General features: G+C 38.8%; 1 protein-coding gene across 3 annotated transcripts in view; it reads left to right on the top strand.

Annotated features, from left to right (window-relative positions):
- Window positions 1-23,415, top strand: part of PAPOLG (poly(A) polymerase gamma) — a 40,666-nt gene that overhangs the window by 5,452 nt on the left and 11,799 nt on the right. The window contains exons 6-23 of one of the 3 annotated variants that reach the window (XM_067294662.1): window positions 2,057-2,110; window positions 3,636-3,747; window positions 4,392-4,481; window positions 5,127-5,265; window positions 5,428-5,500; window positions 5,583-5,703; window positions 5,878-5,962; window positions 6,411-6,464; window positions 8,985-9,104; window positions 9,458-9,567; window positions 12,171-12,292; window positions 12,377-12,546; window positions 13,482-13,588; window positions 13,675-13,901; window positions 14,757-14,828; window positions 15,331-15,387; window positions 16,227-16,342; window positions 16,497-17,537. In XM_067294662.1, coding sequence (XP_067150763.1) covers window positions 2,057-2,110; window positions 3,636-3,747; window positions 4,392-4,481; window positions 5,127-5,265; window positions 5,428-5,500; window positions 5,583-5,703; window positions 5,878-5,962; window positions 6,411-6,464; window positions 8,985-9,104; window positions 9,458-9,567; window positions 12,171-12,292; window positions 12,377-12,546; window positions 13,482-13,588; window positions 13,675-13,901; window positions 14,757-14,828; window positions 15,331-15,387; window positions 16,227-16,325 — 1,812 coding nt within the window. In that variant the 3' untranslated portion in view covers window positions 16,326-16,342; window positions 16,497-17,537. Of the gene's footprint in view, window positions 1-2,056; window positions 2,111-3,635; window positions 3,748-4,391; window positions 4,482-5,126; window positions 5,266-5,427; window positions 5,501-5,582; window positions 5,704-5,877; window positions 5,963-6,410; window positions 6,465-8,984; window positions 9,105-9,457; window positions 9,568-12,170; window positions 12,293-12,376; window positions 12,547-13,481; window positions 13,589-13,674; window positions 13,902-14,756; window positions 14,829-15,330; window positions 15,418-16,226; window positions 16,343-16,496; window positions 17,538-23,415 lie in introns of those variants that run through there. The other 2 variants (XM_067294660.1, XM_067294661.1) reach the window with 2 other exon arrangements.

The raw sequence follows: 23,415 nt of genomic DNA, 5'->3' as shown, positions 1-23,415 counted from the left end.
CCAGTATTGTTCCTTTCTGGGTACTCCAGCCTGAGACTTTTTGCTGAAGTGATGCATACTGACAGCTTTATATGAAGTCAGTAGGAGCTGTGCTGTGAATATGTAATACTAACTGCTTTGTAAAATCACCTTCAGGGTGTTGCAAATCTTGCATGCAAAACTAAACACCTGACCTGTCATTTTTTGAGCCGTAAAATAGGGATAATACCACTTCCCTTGTGCAGAAAAGGGAAGTGAAGATGCTTTTCTGGTAAAGTCCTTAAGGTGCACATTACTCAGGTGTCTAGGGAAAGCTTGAGGGGAAACTGCTAGACTATGTATCTTACACAGGAGATAAAATATGTTCAAACTCCTGTCTGTAGGACTAATCAAGCTGAAACATGATCTTAATTGCAGTATGGTGACATGCTTTCATAGCTAAGCTGTAAAAACTTCTTTTTTGTAACTGGCTGGCTGTTTTGAAAGATCTAGCAAGTAATACTATAGGTGCTGCTAGAACTGCAACTTTAGCATCAGTTGTCACCATAGTTAAACTAGCTGCCTTTGACATCTCTCCTGCTGTTGCTTCAGTCACTTGTGTGGACAATTCCTGTCAGTTAGCCTCCAAGGAGTCCATGTCTCTGAGTAAAATAGCAATGAGACTTGAGGCATCTTGAGATAATTAGAAGTCTGAAAAGTGCAAGGGGTACATGAACCCTTCAGAGGACATGGGCAGCTAGGTGTTTCCTTAGTTTCTCAAGTTCTGCTCTAATGTTGGTCTTTGCCTCCCACTGCAGGCCTGCAGTCATAGCCTCTGACTGAACAAGGCCAGTTTCGTTTGCCCTAGTCACTTTTTCCCTCAGGATGTCAGAGATGCTTCACTTTATTTTTTTCACTAGAATTTAATAGAATATCCCACAGCTTCTTTGATCTTGTCTTGTTCTCTTCATGTTAAGTGGCTCTGTTTCCAGATTCTTGCCCAGCTTATCCCCTGCATGTTCAGAAAGGACTGTTTTCTCTAATGCCATCTGTGGGAGACCGAGCCTAACTGAGCATAGGGGAGAAAAGCTTTGTCCCTCTGGGGCCAGGCAGTTACCACCTGTAAATGGCTAACCCCTTTGCTCCTCCTAGAAACTTGAGTTGGAAAGCATGATGTTCAAGTGTGTTCCAACTAAAGTTGAGGGCTGTACTTGCTCACTCCTGTCTAGTGTGTGGGTTCTTTTGGGGTTTTTTTGTTTTTTTGTTTTTTTTAAAGGGCAACACTAAACTCTAGCTGCTAAACTCTAACCTGTATTGAACATGCATACCTTTTCTTTGGAATAAGTGGTAAGTGCTTGACTCAGTTAAGGCTAATCTTCATAGTTAGCAAAAATGTTGAAGTGCTGCAGCTTCCTGCTGCAAGTTTGGGGATAAAGTCCAGAATAAAGCCTTTCTTCTGTCCCACCTCCAGTAAAGAAAGTGTTCACCTAGTCTAGTCTTCCTCTTGCAGTTTTTTGAAAGATTTTGTATGTAAAGCTAATGAGCCTTTGTTCAGATGACTCTCCTGAAAACAGGGTCTCGCAGTGGGCTGTGGGACAAATCTCACAAGTGATCTACTCTGAACATGACAAAACTGAAAACTGTCCAGTAAGAAAGCTGCTAGCTATTTCAGGCATGGTGGGAAACAAAAATATGGGAGACCAGTGCACACTGTCAAATGTGGACTGAATTTTTTTAGGTTTCTCTGGATGTTAGCCAGTAGTAAGATAGCTGCAGATATCTTGTTTTCCTCACTGCCTAGCTAAGTACCATACGAGTACTGACATTGGCTCATTGTGCAGTGACTGTTAATCAAAATACATGATCGACCTCCAAGCCTGTTGGCTAAATAGCTTTTAAGCTACTATTAGTATGATGCTGCTTGCTGCATGTAAACAATTTTGACTCAAAAACTATAACTGACAGCACTAAATCTGTATACTGAGTAGTTTAATTACATGAACTCTCTTCCTAGACTAGGATAAAATAATGGGAAAAGTAGCAAAAAGATGCGTTATTTTTTTTTTTTTTTTTTTTTTTACTCTTTTTCTCTTCACAGGCAGTTGAAGATGCCTATGTACCGGTTGTCAAGTTTGAATTTGATGGCATTGAGGTAAAAATTTCATTGCTCTTTTAATGAAGATTGTTTTTAAGCTTTGAAATAGGGTAGTTTTTCCAGGGACCAGTGACTGTGCTACTTAAAAGGTTATTGGTATGTTAAAGTGGATATAGGAAACTATAACTGTATAGCCTTCCTACAACCTGTCCTAAGACACTGACTGAAGACACTGCACTAGAATTGGTAGTTACAGGAGAATAATACAGAGGAGAAATCTGAAAGCTATTATGAAACCAACTGTCCTGATAAAACTGAAAACAAAATAAATGAATATAGTGGCACTGATAAAAGAATCTCTAAATCTCAAGTAAACTTTTGACAGTTAGGCTTGAAATACTCATTTCCTTAATGAAAGATGTGTTCCTTGATCTGCTAACATTTAAGGCAATGCTTAAATCAACTTAGAATGGATAGAAAAAAGAGCAGCTGAGTATCAAGAATGTGAGTTGCTGCTCATCTTTCCTTGCTACAGGTATTTAACCCTCTGTGCAGGACTGAATTCTTAGTTTGCTCTAGTCCACCAGGATGCAGGATCTAAAATGACAATGAGCAAGGAAGGCAGATATTATTACAAACTAATTGCCCCTAGGAAGCATGGCAGGCCTGGGAACAGGAGGCACATCTCTTTCTAAACCTGTTCTGTAAACCATGGTGGCCTAATCAAGTAGTATTTATTTCACAAGTATGTGTTGACTGGGAATAGAAGCAGTGTTTCTTGGTAACTCTTCTTCACTCTGACAAGCTAGCTTTCTGCAAAGGGCTGTCTTTATTTATATTGTGTGTGTGTATACAACTATGTGTGTAGTTCATTATATAAATCATATGGGCAGACTAAACTTCCTTGCAAAACAAAGGAAGCAGTTGTGAGGCAAACAGGATCTGGAAAATGAAAGGAGTCAAATGGCAATTTCATTTGCCTAGATTTTTTCAGCTGCAGGAATCCTCATATTTGAATAAATCTTATACAGTAAATAACATCTGAATGTTATAGCACCTAAGCAAGTTACTGCATTGGTATCACTGTCATGATGACACTTACTCAATGGCCTTTTGATGGTCTTCATTTGTACAGACATAACAGAATAATCTTCCTGTAACCTCACTGTACTAAAAAACATGCTTCAGGATCAGAATAACTTACTGAGTAAGGAAAATGCTCTCATCTTTGCTGAAGTAGAGTTGAGGTGGTTGAACCTAAACTTAGCCAAAGAATTATGATATAACTTCCCTTTTAAGTAGAAATTCTAAGTTTAGAATGATTACTCAACTTTTCTTAAACTGAAGGAAGTTTTTTTTTAAAAAAAGGTATGGTGCGGTGTAGTTTATGTAAATAGAATATGGTATTTCTAACAACTTTCTTGAATTTTCTGGCAAATGCATCTCTTTAGCTTTGCAGTCATATAATTCTAAATATGAATAATCCCTACTGTTCTCCAGACTTTACCAGTTGTCCTCCATTAGTGTGCTGTTTGCATGCAGTGCAGCATTCTAACTCATAGTTGGCACTTCTTTCTCCAAGATTGATCTCGTGTTTGCAAGACTGTCTGTACAAACTATTTCTGATAATCTTGATCTCAGAGATGACTCACGTCTGAGAAGTCTGGATATAAGATGTATACGGAGCTTAAATGGTAAGCATGTTCATGCTTATTTAAAAAGAAAATGTTACTGAAGTCGGTATAGAAATCTGTAAAGAAACACACATCACACAATCAAAGTTTGTGTGGAAGATGCAGAAACTGATCTCCTGTGTGCTTAAGATCTGAGGAGGTGGTGAATGGACTTAAGTTTAAAGGAGTGCAATCAGGTAGACCTATGTTTCCTGTTCCTTTGAACAAGCTCTGCATTGTTTCATTTTTTTGCCGCAGAACTTGCTGCGGATAATAAGGAGAGCACTTGATAGAGAAGTGTGTAGTAATTCATTAAAAAAAAAAGGGAGGGGGGGGTATTTAGAACACCTGAAGCCCAAATTACTTGCCATTTAACACTAGCTTAATTGTCCCTGGCTGTTGAAAGAAACCTAGCTTTCAAAATCCATGTAGAAAGGTCTTATTAAAAATTGTTTACTGAAGTCTAAACTATGAAAAAGATGTTCCATGCACAGGTCAAGACATGAAGAAATAGTGGATGTTATGTATAATAAGAAGCAAGTCATCCAAACTTGTTTTCATAGTCTCTTGATGATAAACAACTTTAAGGTATTGAACCAACATAGTAGGAAACTGGATTTGTACCTGTTACTGTGAACTTCTGTACGTCAACTTTTCTCTTACAGGCTGCAGAGTTACTGATGAAATACTACATCTAGTGCCAAATAAAGAGAACTTCCGGCTCACACTCCGTGCAATTAAACTGTGGGCAAAGCGTAAGTAATGTGATTGCTTATGATCTTTAAAATTCCAGAAGTTTCTCATGCTGAAAAATAAGTTTCTAAGCCTGTTAGAAGTGTGTCAGCTTTGGATAGTTGTTTAAATGTCAGTTTTATCTTGGGCACGGATTAACTCTTGATTAGGTGGTGATCTAAATCTAAACTAAAAATAGTAAAGGTCTGCCCATGTGCTAGATTCTCTGTGTGTGTCTGTTTTTGTTTTTCTTTTTATGGGGGGTTGGGGGGATGCATACAATACAAGGTGCTACATTGTTTATCAGGAATGTGAATACAAATGGTGAAAAAGCTGATTAAGACATAAAAGCTTGAGCATGTGGCTAGAGCAAGTGCTAGAAGAATGATAGAACTTTTTTCCTAAAGGAAGTTGTTGTTAAGTATATATCTGTAACAATATAAGTAAACTTCAGAGTAGCAATACTTTGGGAAGTAGTGGAATTTTTTTTTCCTCTTCTTCACTGTAAGAAGCAACATTTTTTCCTTATCCCACTGCAAAAATACTTGACTTCCCTGAGGCTAAAGTGTGCCAAGTAATCTACTGATTGTAAAGTTGGTGCTGTAAATCTGAAGGGATATACTTATGTATGCAAAGAATAAAGGCTAACTAAAATGTATCTGTTCTAGGACGTGGTATATACTCCAACATGCTGGGATTTCTTGGTGGGGTTTCCTGGGCGATGCTAGTAGCAAGAACATGTCAGCTCTATCCGAATGCGTTGGCTTCCACTCTTGTTAACAAGTTCTTCTTGGTTTTTTCGAAATGGTAAGAGATATTGTTTATGACACTTAACTGTACCAAGAAGCAAGTCTTGTAAAGCTAGTTATTGATTTAAGAATTATATCAAAGACATTCAGTTTTAACTTAGTTACATGCTTGAGCTTTAAATTGACAGTTAACTATTAGTTACTGGCTCTTCTTATATAGGGAGTGGCCAAATCCTGTATTGCTGAAACAACCTGAAGAGAGTAATCTTAACTTACCTGTATGGGACCCTAGGGTATGTAGACACTTAATTCAAAAGCCTTTAAATTTTATTCTATCCTAAATTTATGCTAAGCAGAACTGTTCTATTGCCATAGGTGAACCCATCTGACAGATATCATGTAATGCCTATAATCACACCAGCCTATCCACAGCAGAACTCTACATACAATGTATCTACATCAACACGAACTGTAATGGTGGAGGAGTTCAAACATGGTAAAGATATTAACTTCTTACCACACTTATTAATTGATGGAAAAAGTATAATGCTTTGTAACGTAGAACTGCCTTGTGTCAAGGGAATTACTGCTCTTTGATCTGTACATTAGTGTTCAGAACTTTTCTTGTAAAGTTCATAACTCGTGCTGATTCATTGGGTTTTAATTGCAGGTCTCGCAGTTACAAATGAGATTCTCCAAGGAAAATCAGACTGGCCAAAGCTCCTAGAACCACCAAACTTCTTTCAGAAGTATAAGTATGTATGAAATCTGTCTGAACTTGAAATGGTTTGCGTACTGGTTAGCACAGGGGATTTTGGCTTTCAGTCTAAACAGAAGATGGCATTAATGCTTGGGTTTGTTTTTTTTTTTTTTTTTTGAGAAAATGGAGGTGATCAGATGACTTTTGGTGTAAGCATGAGTGCAGGGATACTGGGCATGCAGAAACTGTATATGTCATACTGCTGACACCATTTTTATTAAAAAAAAAAACAAAAACAAAAAAAACCTGTAGTATTTTGACTGTAGCAGAAAGTGATCCTAAAGAATGTAATCAATTTTTCTTCAGTTAATACTTCATGGAATACAGGATATAATCTTTTTTGTTTGGAAGTCATATTCTACATATATTTATGGCAGTTGTTTTGGTTTCACTTAAATGTTAAGTCCTGAGCCAGTATATTAATTATTTTCATTTTCTTTTAGACATTATATTGTGCTGACTGCTAGCGCATCTACTGAAGAGCATCACTTAGAGTGGTAAGACTTTTTGTGGATTCAATGCATAACTGAAACCTGATTCAATGTTGCACTACGTTTTGCCAGCAAAGTATTAAAGTGTACAATCTTGCATCAAATACAGTATCAATTGAAGTAGAGAGTTCATCTGCTAAATCTTGTAAAAGGCAGCTAACATTAAACTTGCTGTTTGAGAAATTGACCCAAAGACTGAGTCGTGATGAGAAGGGACAAAGAGGGCTAGTGCGTGTACACCTCAGTCAGATGGTCTGAATCATCTGGAGAAGCAGATGCAGTGAGTCTAGGGTGACTGTTTACCCCAACACATTGCAAGTTAGAAGTTCCTTGTTACAGAGACTGAAGTGATCATGGAGTACTTGATGTGATCAGCTATGTAATGACCACTGAAGAGATGGATCTTCCAGTGACTTCTAGACCTTCTTAAAATGCTAGGCTTCATAACTTTATTACTGGATGTAATATTTAATTTACAATTAAATTATACTCAACACTAAGTTGCTCTGGTTATGCGGTCAGTGTATACCAAGACCTGCTCTTTCCCAGTGAAGTGAAACAAGCCTATTTAATCTGGGAGAAACATGCTAACACTCAAGGCAGAGCATCTGGATGCTGATAAGTCACACTTAGCAAATTTTAACCTAGTAGTGGACTTGGACCTTTTGGGTTCAGTCCTGAAAATGTCAGCATTTCAGTATGGTCAATAGCAGATGAGTGAAGTGCTGGTCTACTTTGCAAAACTTAATGTGAAAACAACCTCAGCTGTAATTAGAGGAAATCACTGCTTAGTGCACTGTTTGTTACTGTCTTAAAGGAAATATGTCAATATTTATTGCTTGACCTGTGTGAATGACAATGCCAAGTAATTGTATGAATCTTAAAATAGAAGAGAGAACTTAGGGGGAATCTTATCAATGTGTATAAGTGTGTGAAGAGGATGGGACCGGACTCTTTTCAGTGGTGCCCAGCAATAGGACAAAAGGCAATGGGTGCAGCCCGAAACACGGGAAGTTCGGTCTGAACATGAGGAAAAATTTCTTCACTGTGAGGGTGACTGAGCCCTGGAACAGGTTGCACAGAGAGGTTGTGGAGTCTCCATCCTTGGAGACATTCAAAAGCTGTCTGGATGCAATCCTGTGCAACATGCTCTCGGTGACCCTGCTTGAGCAGGGGGGTTGGACTAGAGGATCTCCAGAGGTCCCTTCCAACCTCAACCATTCTGTGAGGAACTAGAGAATACAGTACTGTAATGTGTATTTTGATCTTAACTTTGCAATGATTCTATAGAAAGAAATGAATACTTTGCTTGCTTCAAGCAAGCATAGGAGCTCTCTATATAACTATCCCCTGTTCTGAAGGCACGTTGATTACAGTTCCCAGTTTGGCTTGTGTTCTGTAAGATGAATCATTAATTTTTGCACTGTCTCTAAATGACAACATACTTAAATAGTTTTAATGGGTAGTACTTTTCCTCTGAACTTTTTAATCTGTTCAGTTAAAAATCATATCAGCTACAGTTTGATGTCAGTCATAAGTAGGTATGCAACAAAGTTGCAGGCAGAGGGCTTAAAGCTATAGATTTATTTTTAACATGAAATAATTCTAACAGAACAAAGTGTATTGGATCCCAGTATCTTACAAGAAAGACAAAAGTTCTGGCTCCAGGAAAAGCTACAGTTCTCTGTAATGGAAGGAATGAAGACAATGAAGCTCTAGTTATGTATCTGGGAAAACTAAAAAGCAGAAGATAGGTAGACTTGCTTCAGTTTGTCTGCTATAAGAACAGGTTTTTAGTTCGACAGCTTTTGGGTAGATTTGGAAGTAGATAACATACCTGTTTTTCCCCAACCTAAGACACTTCTGAATGACCTACAGATTTTTAACTGGCTTCCAAGTTAGCAGTGTTTTATGTAACTGCAGCAAATGACAGTACTTATTTTAAATGAAAAACCTTTGGGATCATGATTCTGATCTTGGGTAAGTTTCTGATGAAATTAAGGTGCCTAGATTATTCCTTTTAATAAAGGAACTAGGTTTTCAGTTTAGGTTGGAGGAGGGGAAACTTCACTCATCAGTCTGCAGGAAGAATTGCATCTCCACCCAGGTGTAACTCAATAGTGGTGTTGAAGGGTTTCTCTCTTTTTTTTTTTTTTCCCCCGAACTATTTTTCCCCTTGATTTTTGGAGTAAAAAGAGGAATTTTGTTCACTTGCAAATGCAGCCAAAGATGCTGGGATCTGCTTCTTACTACCGCCTTCATCATAGGTTCAGTGTTGAAGGGCTGTATCTAAATTGGTAGAGGAAACTTATACAACTCAATCTTTTGAACCTCTAAAGCTCAAATGTCACTTGGAACTTCCTTAAACTGCAGAGTGCATAATATAAAATCTAATGTCTACTCAGCTGGATGAAACTTGCTACTTATTGTTTGATTAGCATTTATGATTAACACTATATTTTAAACAGGCATATAATACTGTGCTGGATATGGTTTTAAAAAAAGCAAATCTTTTATTTTTACTAGGGTTGGCCTTGTTGAATCTAAAATCCGTGTGCTGGTTGGAAATTTGGAGAGGAATGAATTCATAAATATTGCACATGTAAATCCACAGTCTTTCCCTGGCAACAAAGAACACTGTAAACAGTGAGTTTCATTAATTTTCTTAAACGCAGTTTGGCCAGTATATTTCAACTTTTTAATGTTAAATCATCTTGGCTCATCTGTGAGACATTAAGGACATACTGTTTTGTCAGTACAGAATCTCATAGGCAAGATTCTGAACATGTAAGATTATATGTTTATACTCCACTTATTTTTAAATGAGAATTTCAGAGTACCTCAGTGCTCATGTACAGGCTTACTCTAAGCTTTAACTGCTGTGTATCACTAAATTGTGTAGGATGTTTTGCTTAATCCCTTTTTGAGACTAGATGCTAGCATCCAAATGGACCTGGCATCTGTGCATAAATGATAGACTTGTGAATCTGTCTTTTTAGGAGTGGCTATGTGTCAATGTGGTTTCTTGGAATCATATTTAGGAAAGTGGAAAATGCAGAAAGTGTTAACATTGATTTAACATATGATATACAGTCGTTCACAGATACAGGTAAGCCTATATTTTGCTTTAGTCTTGTAGGGTTTAATTTTTTTATTGTAGTGGAAGTTATTTCATGAAGTGAATTGTGCTTCCTCCAGTGTTAGTTATTTAGAGAGGAATGTATAGAACATTTAAGTTTCTTATTTTGACACTTTTTGGCAAAGGGAGCTCATCTTAAGAAGAGTGTGCACTACCGTCATGCACCAGGTGAGGAGACACTTCCAAGTAAGCCAAATATACTGGAAATATGGAACAGCAAATTCAGTTGACACCAGGACTGAATTGTAGTATTCAACACAGAAAAGGCAATGTCGCTGTAAACCTAGGACTTAAGTTATTCTAGTGGATGAGTAAAGATATTCCTTTTGACATAGGCATGTAGTAAATCTATAAATATAACCAGGTGAATGTGCTTACTGTGATCTGCAAAACTGCTATTTCAACACATTCATGAAGGAACTACACCTCGAAGTGGGTGGTCAGAGACCTAAAGCCTGGAGATATCCACTGCCATGTAGTTAGTTATACTTGTCAAAACGGTTGTCAGTTGTCAAACTTTGGAAGTGGGAATTAAACTGTATCAGGTTCTAAAATAAATTGTTAATGCCTGTTTACAGTGTTTTCCTGAAATACAATTTGAGTACGATACAGTCTCAGAACTGCTCCTTCCTACTTTAGAAGTCAGTGAGTTGTCACAATGTAATTACATGCAGTCTAGCATGTAAACATTCATGTTCATCTTTCTACTGTTACCTTTTGGTAGGTTTAGAAATAAAAATAGTCATACTGCAAGTGTTAGATACCGCTCGAATCAAGGCGCTTGGGGTGGTGGGGGCAGGGGTTATTTGAAAGCATAGGTTTTACTATTGTATAGTCCGTTTGCTTCCTCCCAGCTTGAATGCATTTGTATCTTTTGGAAATGCCTGTGTGCTGTTAGGCTTGTGAATAGCCATCTTGAAGAATTAAGGAAATCAGGTCAGTTGTGTCTGAAGTGGCAAGTGTGCTTGGGCAAAGAACTTTAAACGGTGGAATGACTCCCTTAAATGTTAGTTTGGTACTATGGATAATGTCTCCATCAGTACAATCAGAGCTGTCTGTTGTCTTGCTCTGGTTTCCACTTAAAAATGCAATGAAACTTGACTTCTTTTTAGCTTATGCTTTGGGATCTGAGGAAATGCAGAAGAATGTTTACATCAAAGTTCTTGTCTGAATTTCAGGCTGAGGGAGATGGTAATAGTGCAAGTCTTGGGAAAGATGCTTGTCTTGTATGTTACATCCAGTGGGTTGTACCTTTATTGCTTCAGGTTTCTTGCTTGTGGCAAATGTATGCTATGCCAAGATCTAGCAAGTGTTTTATGCTGCTAAGTCAGACTAGAACTAAGGCTTACCGCTTTATTTCTGCGTAAGAATGTTATCAGTATAATTGTGTGTTCTTAGTTTAGTAAGCACAGCCTATCATACATTCCAGGCTAGGGTTTGAATCACAAGAGATTGAACAGAAAAGGTATTTCTTAGGTGTGAAGTCCTCTGGCAGATGTGGGAGTGACTAGTAGTTATCTGACTGAGTAGGAAAGCTTTCTCCTTCACTTAGAATATTTTTAGAGGGCAAAGGTAACTACAAAGGTAACTACTCCAAGCTGTTAGGCTCAAGGACATAGAGCTATCTGCTTGGAAGGCTATCTGCTGTCTGCTTGGTTAAGTGAACTTTACGTCATTTTAAAATAAAAACATAACTGAATTTATTTTGAAGCAGCAGTTCATATCAGTGTGAATATTATTTGTGCATTTTTCACTTACAGGCCTTCTGTAGAAAGACTTGATAAGCTTTTGTGTAGCCCTGTCCTTCCTTTGATCCCCTATGTTTGTTAGTAAGCTGACTTCTCTTTCCAGTTCTTCTCAGGATAGGCCTAGTAGACAAGCTTGTCTAAATGTGTCTGAATTCCATAATAACTGCTATGCTAGTATAGAGTTTAAGTTGCATGAAAGGCTGTTTGTAAGCAGGTTAAGAAAAGCTTGCTTAAATTGTAGTGCCTATAAGTCAGACATCCTTTAAATCTAGTCTTGCTTTCTCTGACATTTTTTAATGTCTGAATTACTAGGAAATTAGATGATGTTACAGAACTTTTGTGAAAATGTAATCACCACCATAAATACCAAATAAAAACTAGTTTGAATCTTGAGAAAGGTGTCTAATGTCTCAATGTACACAGCAGTTATTTCAGGAAGTCATTTACATCTGTTCTTAATTCTTAGTCAGAAAACTAATGGTTAAGGAGTCTTTTCTCCTTTAGGTTAAAACAGCTCAGATATGATCTGTGCAATTAGCAAACTGGCTATAACTGACCTTAAACTTATATTTGAACTTAAATAGCTATGATGTAGCTAGTCTGTACTAAATGTGCAATGGATATCTTAGGTCACATTCATCTTTGAGACTATATATAGAGTGCTTGGGTAGCATTTTATGTTCCACTGTGCGGGAAACTCTTTTTGCTTTTTCATGGGCAGGACAGACTTAAAAGCTGCTGTTTCTGAAGAACCCATATATAGCTTCAACATATCTGTAACACGAACATCCCCATTAAGAGGCATAACACTAAATTTCATGTTAGTTTACAGGCAGGCGAACAACCTCAACATGCTGAAAGAAGGTATGAAGATTGAGGCAGCTCACATGAAGAGAAAGCAGCTCCACTATTTTTTGCCTGCAGAAACCTTACAGAAGAGAAAGAAGGTATAATAAAACTATGGCTCTTCAGGAAACTTCTTTTTGCTTGCTTATTCTTTTAAGATTTCACTTTCTAAACTGTTGTTTCAGCAAAGCATGCCAGATATTAGTCACAATGCTAGTGGACTTCAGCCCAAAAGGGCATCTTCAGATGGAAGCTGTTTGGACAGTTCCAGAGACACGGACTCCAGAACAGCATATAATTCCCCTTCGTTAAATAGAACATCTAAATTGGACACCTCTGCAGCAGAAATAGAAAGGTTAGCACTATAACCTTAGAACGGTGAAGAAGTTACTGTTAATTGACTCGCAGTGCAAACGAGTTCTAGGATTTCTTGTTTGAATCTGTAGATCACAAGCATGTGGAGTGCTCCAATGGCTTATAAACAAAGCTGACATCTTGGGGGTGGCGAGGGTGGGGGGGGGGTTTAAGAAATCCTTCAAAAACTAATTTAATGTACAGAAACATGTAGGAATAAAGAGGAACGTGGTACTGATGAAAGGATTTGGTCCTGAATATAAATCCACTTGGGCTAGTGTGTAATTTGAACCTGGAGCACTTGACCTGTAGGTAACTCTGTCCTTTCTAACAAAAGGTATGGTTAGTGCCAGCTGGGGTTAAGTTCCAATGAAGTACTGATCTTAATCACACAACCAAACCACCAACTTACTACTGCTAACTTACAGTGGGGCAGCATACGAGCTCCCTGGCAGTGATACTTCGGAGAAGTCCATTTGTCCATGAAGTACTTCAGCACAGAGGAATAAGGAATCTTGGAAGTAATAGCCCAAAAGTATCAAATATGTAGTGCTTGCTGTATTGTGGCCCAGTTCAGTAATGGAGAAATACTATGCAAAAATAAAAAAAACTTTGGGAGCGCATATATATGGAGCAGATAAACTTGTTAATAGCAGCATGGAGCGCTGGATATTCTAGGCTGGAAAACAAAACTAGAGCATGGGGGACTCAGCTCCACTGCACGAAGAAAATGCTTAAGTTTAAATTTGTAGTGTGAAGTTCAGCAAAATGAAGATCTCATGCTAGATTACCTACTAGTTTGCCTTTGCTCAGCAGAATTGTGACAATGAGCTAAGAAAGTAGTCCTTTGTCTTGCTTGAACTCTTGAGACTATGTACAGTATTTTGTAAACTAACACTTTGTAAGTCAAGCATTCAAAAATTTGATTTTTTACAGAAGTGCTGGAATTCAAAGAGCTAATGGTGCTAGCAGTAGAGAGAAGATACCTAACATAGTTGTTCCATCGGTGTCTAAGGGACTGTCCATTCCAGTTATTGGTTCAAGTATGTATTAAAGTAATGGGGGGGGAGGGGGAGGATGTAGTTTTTAATGTCACGGGTGGACTTTAAAAGCTGGGTGTCTCCTACAGAAATGGAGACTACAGTTACAATAAGAACATCGGGACCTCCCTGCATTGGTTGCACCATTCCTACAGTAGTAGGCCATAACACAATTTCTCGGCTTAGAACACATCTTGCCCAAGGACAGCATGAACTAAATGGGACTCCAGCTGCAAACTCTAAGAATGCTGCACCTAAACGACCTCACTCACCTACCTCAGAAGAATGCCCTAAAAGACCAAAAGACAGAGAAAAGGTAAAAGCTTGCGAGTAGCTAGGCAGGGGACAGTTCAAAATAGTGCTGGGTACTGTTACAGAATAAGTGGAGTAACTGAGAAGTCAAAATTGAAGCATAATGATTGTTTTACTAGGTTGTAGGTATGTGAAATTGTCTTGAATCTAATGTATACTACTAACAACAATTTTTTTTTGAGATCTGACACTAGTCTCTGTTCTGGTGATACAGTTTCTAAATACTATTGTACTTATTTTTACACTGCACTGTCATATCAGTTGCTAAATGAACTGACCCATTTGGAAGCAACTCTTAAAACAATCCAGAAAACATTTTTAATTGTCTAACTGAAAAGGATATGAATCTTAGAAATTTAAAAGTATGAGCTAATCTTGTTCTGGCAGATAATTTGAAAGCCTATTCATAGTTTTTTGTTCAGAAATAAATCTTATTTAACAGGCTATCCGCTACTGAAAAGGCAAAACATGGAGTTGCTTGTTAAATCTTGTTTTCATGGAAGGTTTAGATTAATGCTCGAGTTGTTTTAACATTGGCAAGAAGAGTTATTTTCTTTATATAATTTGACTTTCTCTTTGAGGCAGAGGCAAAGAAGGGGAAAAAAGCTTAAGTTTGGCACTTATAAAGGATCTGAGCCTTCAGAATTACAAATTAGTATTAGATATTTCACGTACAGGTTTCGAGGCTGAGTACCAAGACTCAGATCTGAGATTCCTGTGTGGTGGTAGTCTTTTTGCTTAAATGTCATTTTAAGAATGTCTGTTAATACTTCTAATACGTTGATTGGAAGCTGTACCCAAATATGAAGGTAACTTTAATGTAGCAATTATTTTGAGCCTGTGTATTCTGTTCTTCTAGCTAATTGGCCGTGATTCAGCATTCAAAGCTGGTGGCAATCCAGAAGATGTAACGAGAAGATCTACAGAAAATGTAATTTTGAGGTGGTTTTACTCAAAGTGAAGTAACTGAAAGCCTGAATGTTCTAGTGCCCAGATTACCTCACATAAGCTACAATAAAAAGCATATTTTTGTTTACATCAGTAAATGCAGTATCTATCTCAGTCTTCCCTTCTCCAATATTACACCCATGTGACTTACCTGTCAAGTGTTACTACTAGATAATGTGGTAGTATAAAGACTTAAGCATTTGACCTCTCAAAGGGAGGATAAAGAGCTGTATACGGAGTGTAGTTTGCTACTGAGGCATAATCTCTTGAGAGCATGCCCTCAAATCAAGATACAGTCTTGTTAGCAGCACTTTCATGAAGTTTGAAATATCTTATGCATGCTCATGGGGTGTCAAAAACCTTAGTATCTTCCATGGTCTTAAAGGAGGTGGAGGGTATCTATGCATGTATGTATTTTAGCTGTCTTTTTTATACCATGAATTTAATGATACCGTTTAATATGTCATTTCTGTGCATTTTTTTAGGATGGCCTTGGAGGAAAATCCATGCCTATTCCGATTATTGACACATCAAGGTCACAGGTATTATCTGTTGTGCCCTTATGTTCACAGGTAAATCAAAACTAGAATCTCCATCATATGTACAAAGGTTATGTATTATTAACTTCTGTAAGCTTGATTCTTCTGGATAGTTGGTAAGCTTTGCCTGTCATGCTTCCAGCAAATTGAATGGCTTAGACTCTAGCACACAATGAGCTTCTAGGTTTACTTGCAAAACTTAAGCCACAGATTGAAAGTTACTGCACTTGAAGAACCATGTCTACATACACTTGAGCACTGCCACAGTTTGTTTCCCAATTTGCTTCTTTCTTACCAAGGGAGATCATATATTCCTTGCAGATTCTTCATAAAGTGCTCTGAGCTGTCATTATCTTAAATATTTGTATACTAATTTCTGTGACAAGACTTGGAAGCTCTGAAGAGTATAAGTGGCTTTGACTCTTCTGTGAGATGTAAAATTTTGTGAGACTGAGGGTTATAAGACTGGAAGTAACTGGCTAGTAGTGACACCCTATATTCCTGATGTTTTCCACGGATCCTAGAAGAATGCTAGTTTCTTCTATTATGCTGTTAAGCAACTTCTTTCCTGACATGATTTGAGGCAGCTAATTCCTGAGGGAAGAATAAGTATGCAGAGGGGAAATGCTTTATCTTTGTAAACTGTGGTGGTAAGCAAACAAGTAATATGGTGGAAAAACAACCTTCTCTGTAAACATTTAATTTTGGCCATGCCAAAACAAGATAAAGAATGGTGCTATTCTATAGGTTTAGCTAGAAAAGGGGTTGTTTATCTGCTACTACTTCTGATTTAATGCATTTAAAACTTCCTTTTCTCTGTGGCATCCTTTTTTGTGTTGTAGAGGCTTTCCAGTAAAGAGCTACCTGATTCCTCATCTCCTGTTCCAACAAATAATATTCGTATTATTAAAAGATCCATCAGACTGACCCTTAACCGGTAACAAAAGTGTCTCTTCAGGTAAAGATGATGTGCGTTTATTTAGTGGTTCATAATATCAGTGTGTCTTGCAGTTACTGTCCAACAAAGTATGGAGGGTTACTGTTACCATACTGGAAGTTATTTAAATATAAACTAGCTAGTTCAACATTCTTATTTGCATTTTGACCTGCAGATGCTGTAGGATACTCCTATTACTGTGTAGCTTTTCCAGGATCGCCTGCTGACAAGCCACTGTCTACAAAATCATGCTGTTTTTTGGTTTTTTAGTATTGTTAGCTTAGATGCTTGCTTCCTTCAGAACTACTTTCTGCATACCCTTGCAACAGCTGTCCTTACTACTCTTTTAAAAGTCTTAACAGTCACTAGCTGAAAAAGCTTGTGTTGAAAAAGCCACAAAAAGCAATCTGTACTGTGACTTGGATTCAGAATGCATGTAAACAGGGTTTATTAGTCACTGGAACCACATTCTGGTTTGAAGTATGTGTGAATGTGCTTGCATTTGTTTATGCTTTTCTAGTTAATGTAGATAGACTGTTCTTGTGATCTTAAATTATTTTCCAGTTTGGCACATGCATCTATCACAATGGTGCTCAGCTTCTACAGGCAGTTGCTTTCCACTGTCTAGCACAGCCATGCACTACACAAGTGATATGTATTGCCTCCCGTGGAGGCCCATAAATAATCTAAATATTGAAGAGAATGCAACAGAGGATGCTACCAAGGTATGGAGATGGTAGAAATGTCTCATGCCATGTTATTTGATTTTTGTCTTAAGACTGCTCCAAAACAAGACTTGTTTTTTTGTTTTCACTGGGTAGCAAAGCTAAACTCGGAACACACAACTGAAGGTATGCTTAAACATTGAGACAGCTGAGGCTGTCATGACACTACTACCCACCTGCAAGCTACAGTCTTGAAAGTGATTGGCATGCGGAAAGTGGTATCGGGGTTTCACTGAAACCCTGGAGGCTGTTCTAAACCGTTACATGAAAACTTGTAGTAGTCTTAAGCTGGGTTTTGTAAACAAGCTGATAATACTGCTTACCCAGTTAAGTACATCAGGGGGCTTTAGGGGGTGGGGAGAAATTCTGATCATATGAAACAAATGCTGTGTTATCTTCCTATTGTAATTTCTTTAGTTCGGTGTTTTTGTAAATGAAGTTGTATGTTTTTTCCAGAGTATTTTTGTATGTACTGTAAAATACTATCTTCCAAAGAGAAACTTAAAATCTTTAGTCTTTTCTCAGTATTTTTTCTGTAGGTTAGATGTGCTAAAAACTAAGCCCTAACCCAAATGCTTGAGGAGGGTGGGGGGAGGGAGACAAATTGTTCTGCATAATGATGATAACATGCTAGAGTCAATTTGATGTGAGGAGACTGGGAACACTCCTTCCCTGCTTCTGGTATTTCCAGGCTTTGGATTAAAATTCTATGAATGAGTAGTGTAGTCTGTAAACTGAGTTGGTAGCTGAAGTCCCAATTTGCGATTTGGGCAATCGATGCCCCTGGAACTTTAAAAAGGAGAGTTGCTCAACTCAGTCGGACCTCAGAGTTGCTGTTCATCCTAAGCATCCACTGGAAATCTTCTCAGTTACAAGACCTAAGGACTGTAAAGGAAAAGGGAGAGGTATGTATCTTGTAAGGTCTCCATTCTGTGATGTTTTCCCTACCACTGGTATTCCAAACTTGTGGAGAAAGCATGATTGTTTAGCACAGTATACTTAGCTTTTCCTTATTACATCTGGCTCCTAGTTAGCTTCAAGTGCAAGTTAGCTTTTATAAGTCTTATAAACAGGGCAGTGGCATTTCACAGCCGTTTTGAAAGCTTTTTAACTTAAAATTGGTTTTAGTGGGTTTGAGAGGTCCTATTCTTGCCTCTTCCCCACTCTTCCCCTCAAAAAAAAAATAGACTGTTAGTCCTAGTTTAACATTAATCAAACAATTCATGTTTAAGTGACTTAGAACTACATCTTGAGTTTATAAATTAGTTCCTTCAATTTTCTAACCTTGTTTAAAACCTTGCTCTTTAAAATATCAAGTCTGTGTACTAACTACAATACGTATGCAACTTCAGCACCTGTGTAGTAAAGAAAAAAAATCCTTTGCAAATTTGAAGGAACTAAACCTGCACTAGGTGATAAGGTAAACAGCAAAGCAAATATGAAAATTGTGTTTTGTAGTAGTCTACAATCCTGTAATACTAACATGCTTTTAAACAAACTCTTCCCCTTGAGTCTTCTCTGACTTACGTCAGAAGCATCCTGCAGCAAAGTCTCTTGACACTTTCATCCAAATAATCTTTGGCTGTTTTGCATGTACATGTGTGCTGATAGAGGGATTATGCAACCAGCCTCCAAAATTAACCTGGCTAAAGGATGTTGAGTACATACCTTTGCGTAGGTGGGTCTTTTCTCTTTTTTTTTAACTCTTGCTTTGCAGTTTACCTTCTAATCACCCTTACTTCAATATTTCTTTACTCCTAAGGTTTGAAGAAGAATGTTTAAGAAGAATTTAGGTTATTAGTTACTGGGGCTTGATCCAGCATAGGTGAGATTAGACTTTCTCTTAACATCTCTGACTCAGCACTTGGTGCAGCACACAATGACCTCACCGTTCTGGGGTTTCCCTGGATATTACGGAAGTGCAGTACTGCCCCGGGGCCACATAGTTAATGTGGTGTTCTGAGTGCTTCCCTTTGCTTTTGGTGGGTTAATGGTTGTATTTCTGCTTTTCTGACTAAAGTTCAGATTGTAACAATTCATTTTAATGTTTTTCTTGGTTTATGGACCTAGTCCTCTGTTAAAATGACTGAAGGTAAAGTTACTCTTGTATAAAAAGATTCAGTGAGGTTCTTTCACATCAGACTTCCTGCAGATATTGCTGTTTTCTATCTGCTTTCTGAGCTAGTTGCTATACTTGTGGGTTGGAGATAGAAATGGAAGGGGTGAGGGATGTATGATCCTTAAAAAGGACCACTTCTAGTTAAATAGTGTATGATTAGTAACTTGGGCAAATTCCATCACAGAATTTAATGTCTTCTGCAGGTTTCTGTTTGTTAGGTATTAGTGAAGAAACAGTTAATGTGAAGTCATCTACACTTACGCTGTTGTAGCAACTAAGTGACCAAGTAACAGAGCATTCAACTCTTGCCTTAATGAGTAAAAAGCAAAGAAAAAAGGTATTTTGAAACTGTTATTCTTGGTTTTCTGGTGTTGTTAATGTCGCCTTTATGTAATACTTTCATGACATAAGCTCAGTAGCCCCAAAACAAGCCAAAACTCCTAAGTGTATTTTAGTTATTACCTCATCGCACTTCTTATAAAGAGCCTGGACCTATGTGTTATTCCAGTAACTGAAAGGCTGTGGTTGTAGTATGCCGAGGGAGGGGGATCCCTGACCTACTGCTAGCTGTGCTGGGATGGAGGCGCTGTGCCCTGGCCTCAAGCAGAAATCATACCACTGTAGCAGGCATTTCACTGTTCCTGTGAAAGCGGCCCCCTTCCTCTCCCACGGTGGGGCTGCGTGCCATTTCCCCAGCGGGCTGGCCAGGGGGAAGGGAAGGGGGGGGCAGCCTGTTCCTCACCTCCTCCCTGCCTCCTCTGGCCCCGGCTTCCTGAGTGGGGAGGCGGGTTTCGTGCTGTCAGGCCGGCAGTGGGGGCGGCCAGGGCACTGAGAGCTGCGCGCAGTGACGGCACCCGGCATGTGACGGCACCGCCACCACTGTGCTCCGAGGGCGGGTGGGAAACACCGCTGCGGCCCTGCGCCTGCCTGCTGCCCCTGCTCGCTAGCCTGCAGTACTAGCGGGGTGGCCCCCTGCTTTCCTGGCTGCTCTGCTGCTGCCTTGCCCTTCCTTGAATCTCACTAAGCTAAGTGTGGCAGGGTGTTTTCCAGCCCATGAAAAGCCCTGGGAGCTGGAGCCGAGAAGGAGGAGCAGTGGGCTGGGAGCGCTGCCTGCCTGCCTCCCTGCTGGCCGGGAGCAGCCCAGGCCTGGCAGGACTGTGGGCTGCCTTGGCCCTCACCTCCCTGCTGCGGCCAGCTGGCCTGGGTGCTGAGCTGTGAATGTGGCCCAAGGGCTCGGGCCTGCCCCAGGCTGCTGGACCCAATGTGGTGTTCCACAGGGGATCTTGGCAAAATAACACCCTGGCGGCTGATTCTTCTTCTATTTTGACAAATATGCCCTGTTGAGCTCTTAGTCTGACCTTCAAGAAGCTGAAATTGAGCTGATACGGCTCAGTGTTGGGCGGTTCCTTTTGCTGGGAAGACCCTGTCTGATTCAGCCTGCTCTCTGCCCATTCTCATTCACATCTCATCTTTCATTTCAACTGGTCCCAGGCTCCAGCCCATTTTCCTTTCTCTTGATACTCTCACATCTTCCTTTCTCACCCAAATCCATCTTTGCTTCCTCTGCGTTTGAACTGGGTGGTATTTTGTTCCATGCTAATGGGATGAAAGCAGTGGGAGTCTTGAAACCAGAGGAGAAAACCTTGATTTTTAGTGGGTGGCAGCATGGCAATCAGCAGGTACTGCAGGGACCATCCAGCTCAGTTTTTATGGTATGTGCAGTGGAGAGAAAGTGGCTGAAGACTTTAGCTGTTAATCAGGTCTGGCAAGCATGTGTAAGTCCAGACTTTTCAAAGGTTCAACATATGCCCAAATGTGTGGTTTTTCAAAGGAACAGCAAAAAGTCCACTAGTGATACCAGCACAGTCTCCATGCTAAATTTCATGTCCTTGTTTCTGAAATCTGAAGAAGTTAAGAGTTTCTTAATAAAACAGTTTTAAGAATTCTTTGAATATAAGTAAAGTTGCATCTTTTCCCCGTGCTTCATTCTTAGAAATGATTGAGTCATTTTTGTTCTTTCCTAAAAATCATCTGAAGGCAGTGTATGTAATCTTAGCCAAAGACAAGTTTTGGCAAGCTTAGGAGTAACTGAAAATAGGGTCTTAAAATAGGAAGTGTTGGCTAGCCTTTACTAACCAAGTGTACTGATGATAATACAACAAAAATAAAGTGTAGTTAATACTATAGCAAGTAGGCTCTAAAGCTGGAAAATGCTAGAGTTTTGTCCCTGCACTTTTAATTCTGACCCTTTTCTGTCTTGCCATATGGCAAGAACAGAAAGCGATCATTAATCTCCTCTGTGTCTGCACTTTGACGTAGTGTTTAAACTGAGGCTTTGTGAATATATCTTAATTTGTAAATACTTCATTGTGTGACTTAGCAATGTTGTTTCAGTATTTTTGTTGTGGGTTTTTTAGGATTTTTTCCTCCATTTTTTTCAATGTAGAACTTGTTTGATTACATACAACCTCTTCCACTACTGAGCAGAAGAGCACAAACTTGACATTGTGAATGCTACCACAAAGACTGCTAATAACTAAGCTAAGAAAGTAGCTGCTTAAGTTGCACATTTTCTGCTCTCTCAAATCAGGCAGGTATCAGAACATCATGAATCCAAAAGTTGGTTCTGTTTCTAAATCATATATTCAAAACATGAAATCTTTCAGTATTTCTTGCAAGACCTGTAGCTGGCTATTGCAAGTTTGGGGTTTTTTTGTCTGGGTGATATTGTATGTGTTAATTTTCCCAACTAATTTCGAGTGTTTTTACAGGTCTTTATCAACACTGTACCTTTCCACTGTGTAGTGTAACAGCTGTTGGTAGAGTTTGTTAAAAAAACAAAACAAAACCAAAAAACAATTCAGTGTAGATCTCTTGCTTAAAGCATTTACAAACAAAAATCCCATTTGTCAAATCATGAACAATGGGCAGTCAGATGCAGTATTTTCTACATAGTGCTTGTTTGTAGTAACAGTTAAATCAAATGCGACAAAAATTACGCATCTGGGAGCATTTTGAGGAAAACAAGTATGTTGTAATCAACAAAGTACTAGCAATGACAGGGAGAGGGAATCCCCTGTTTTCTTCCCCTATTCTCCCACTAAATAAATCACTGGGTTACACCAAGTGATAAGTTGCATAAGTACAGAGATGTCTACTTTTTCTGTAACTTGGGTAAATGTTTGGCATATGCCTGTGAAACTATAAATGTATTTAAGTGTAATCAACAGTGTTTTAATTTTCTCTCCCATTCTTGTGCTGTGGCTTCAAGTGGGGAAAATTCACTAAGGGTAGTATCTCAATTTTCTCTAGACTTAATGTGCTTACTTAAAGCTGTTTTCAGTTCACCTTTCAGTAGCAAATGAGCACAGATGGATTGGCCAGAAGCCCAACAGTGGAGCTGAGATAGGAGTTCGTATGTTCAGACTCAGGCTTGCATGTGTTCAGCCATAAAGGTCATCCCTAATTTCAGTGACTGTGATGTCAATGGGGAAAACCCTGCTACACTTTTATCTGACCCTGTGCTATGGTCTAAAACATCAAACAAGAATAAAGCAACTACTGAGATAAGTTTGACTTGTGTTTAAAAACTGACCACAGGTTCTTAGTAACTCCTAAGCAAAAGACTGGATTGCTGTCTCATTGGGTCTGTTTGTATGTGAACTTGATTCTCTTTTCAGTCCTTGCTCTGTTTGCTTAGATTTTGTTCAATTAAGGAGTGATTTCATTGGAAAACATGGGATGACCTTCTGTTTGATTAATAATGGATGCAGCTAACGCTGATGTTTGTTAAAAGATGACTTCTCAACTGAAATAGTTGGACAGAGGGTAGTGCCCACCAAATGTTCCTTAGAGTAAAATTTTTTCCATTAAGTTGTGATAGTATTGTGCCCTTTTTTTCAAGGCTTTTCCTGACAGTATATCAACACTTTTTGCAACATTTATTCTTTGACATCTCTGAGAAGTTTTGTTATCCCTGTCCTAACAAATGAAGAATCTGAGACACAGAGAGCTTAATGATTTATAAAGGGTCAGACAAAGTTTGTGGCAATACCAGACACTGAAGCCAAATTCCATAAATGTGCAAGATTCTAAGTGTTGTTTGACCCTTCCTCTCTAAAGTCACTTTGTCCATGGCTACTATGGGGATTCCCAGTACACGTTAGTGCATTATTGCATTCAGCTAACTGTAACTATCTCTAGAGATTGTAACTGTACCAACTACTGATTTTAAGCTACTACAGATGTGG

Source organism: Apteryx mantelli, chromosome 3 (assembly GCF_036417845.1).
Source record: "Apteryx mantelli isolate bAptMan1 chromosome 3, bAptMan1.hap1, whole genome shotgun sequence".
Classification (NCBI taxonomy): Eukaryota; Metazoa; Chordata; class Aves; order Apterygiformes; family Apterygidae; genus Apteryx; species Apteryx mantelli.
The sequence above is the reverse complement of the archived record's forward strand: the minus strand, read 5'-3'. Positions and strand labels throughout refer to the sequence as shown.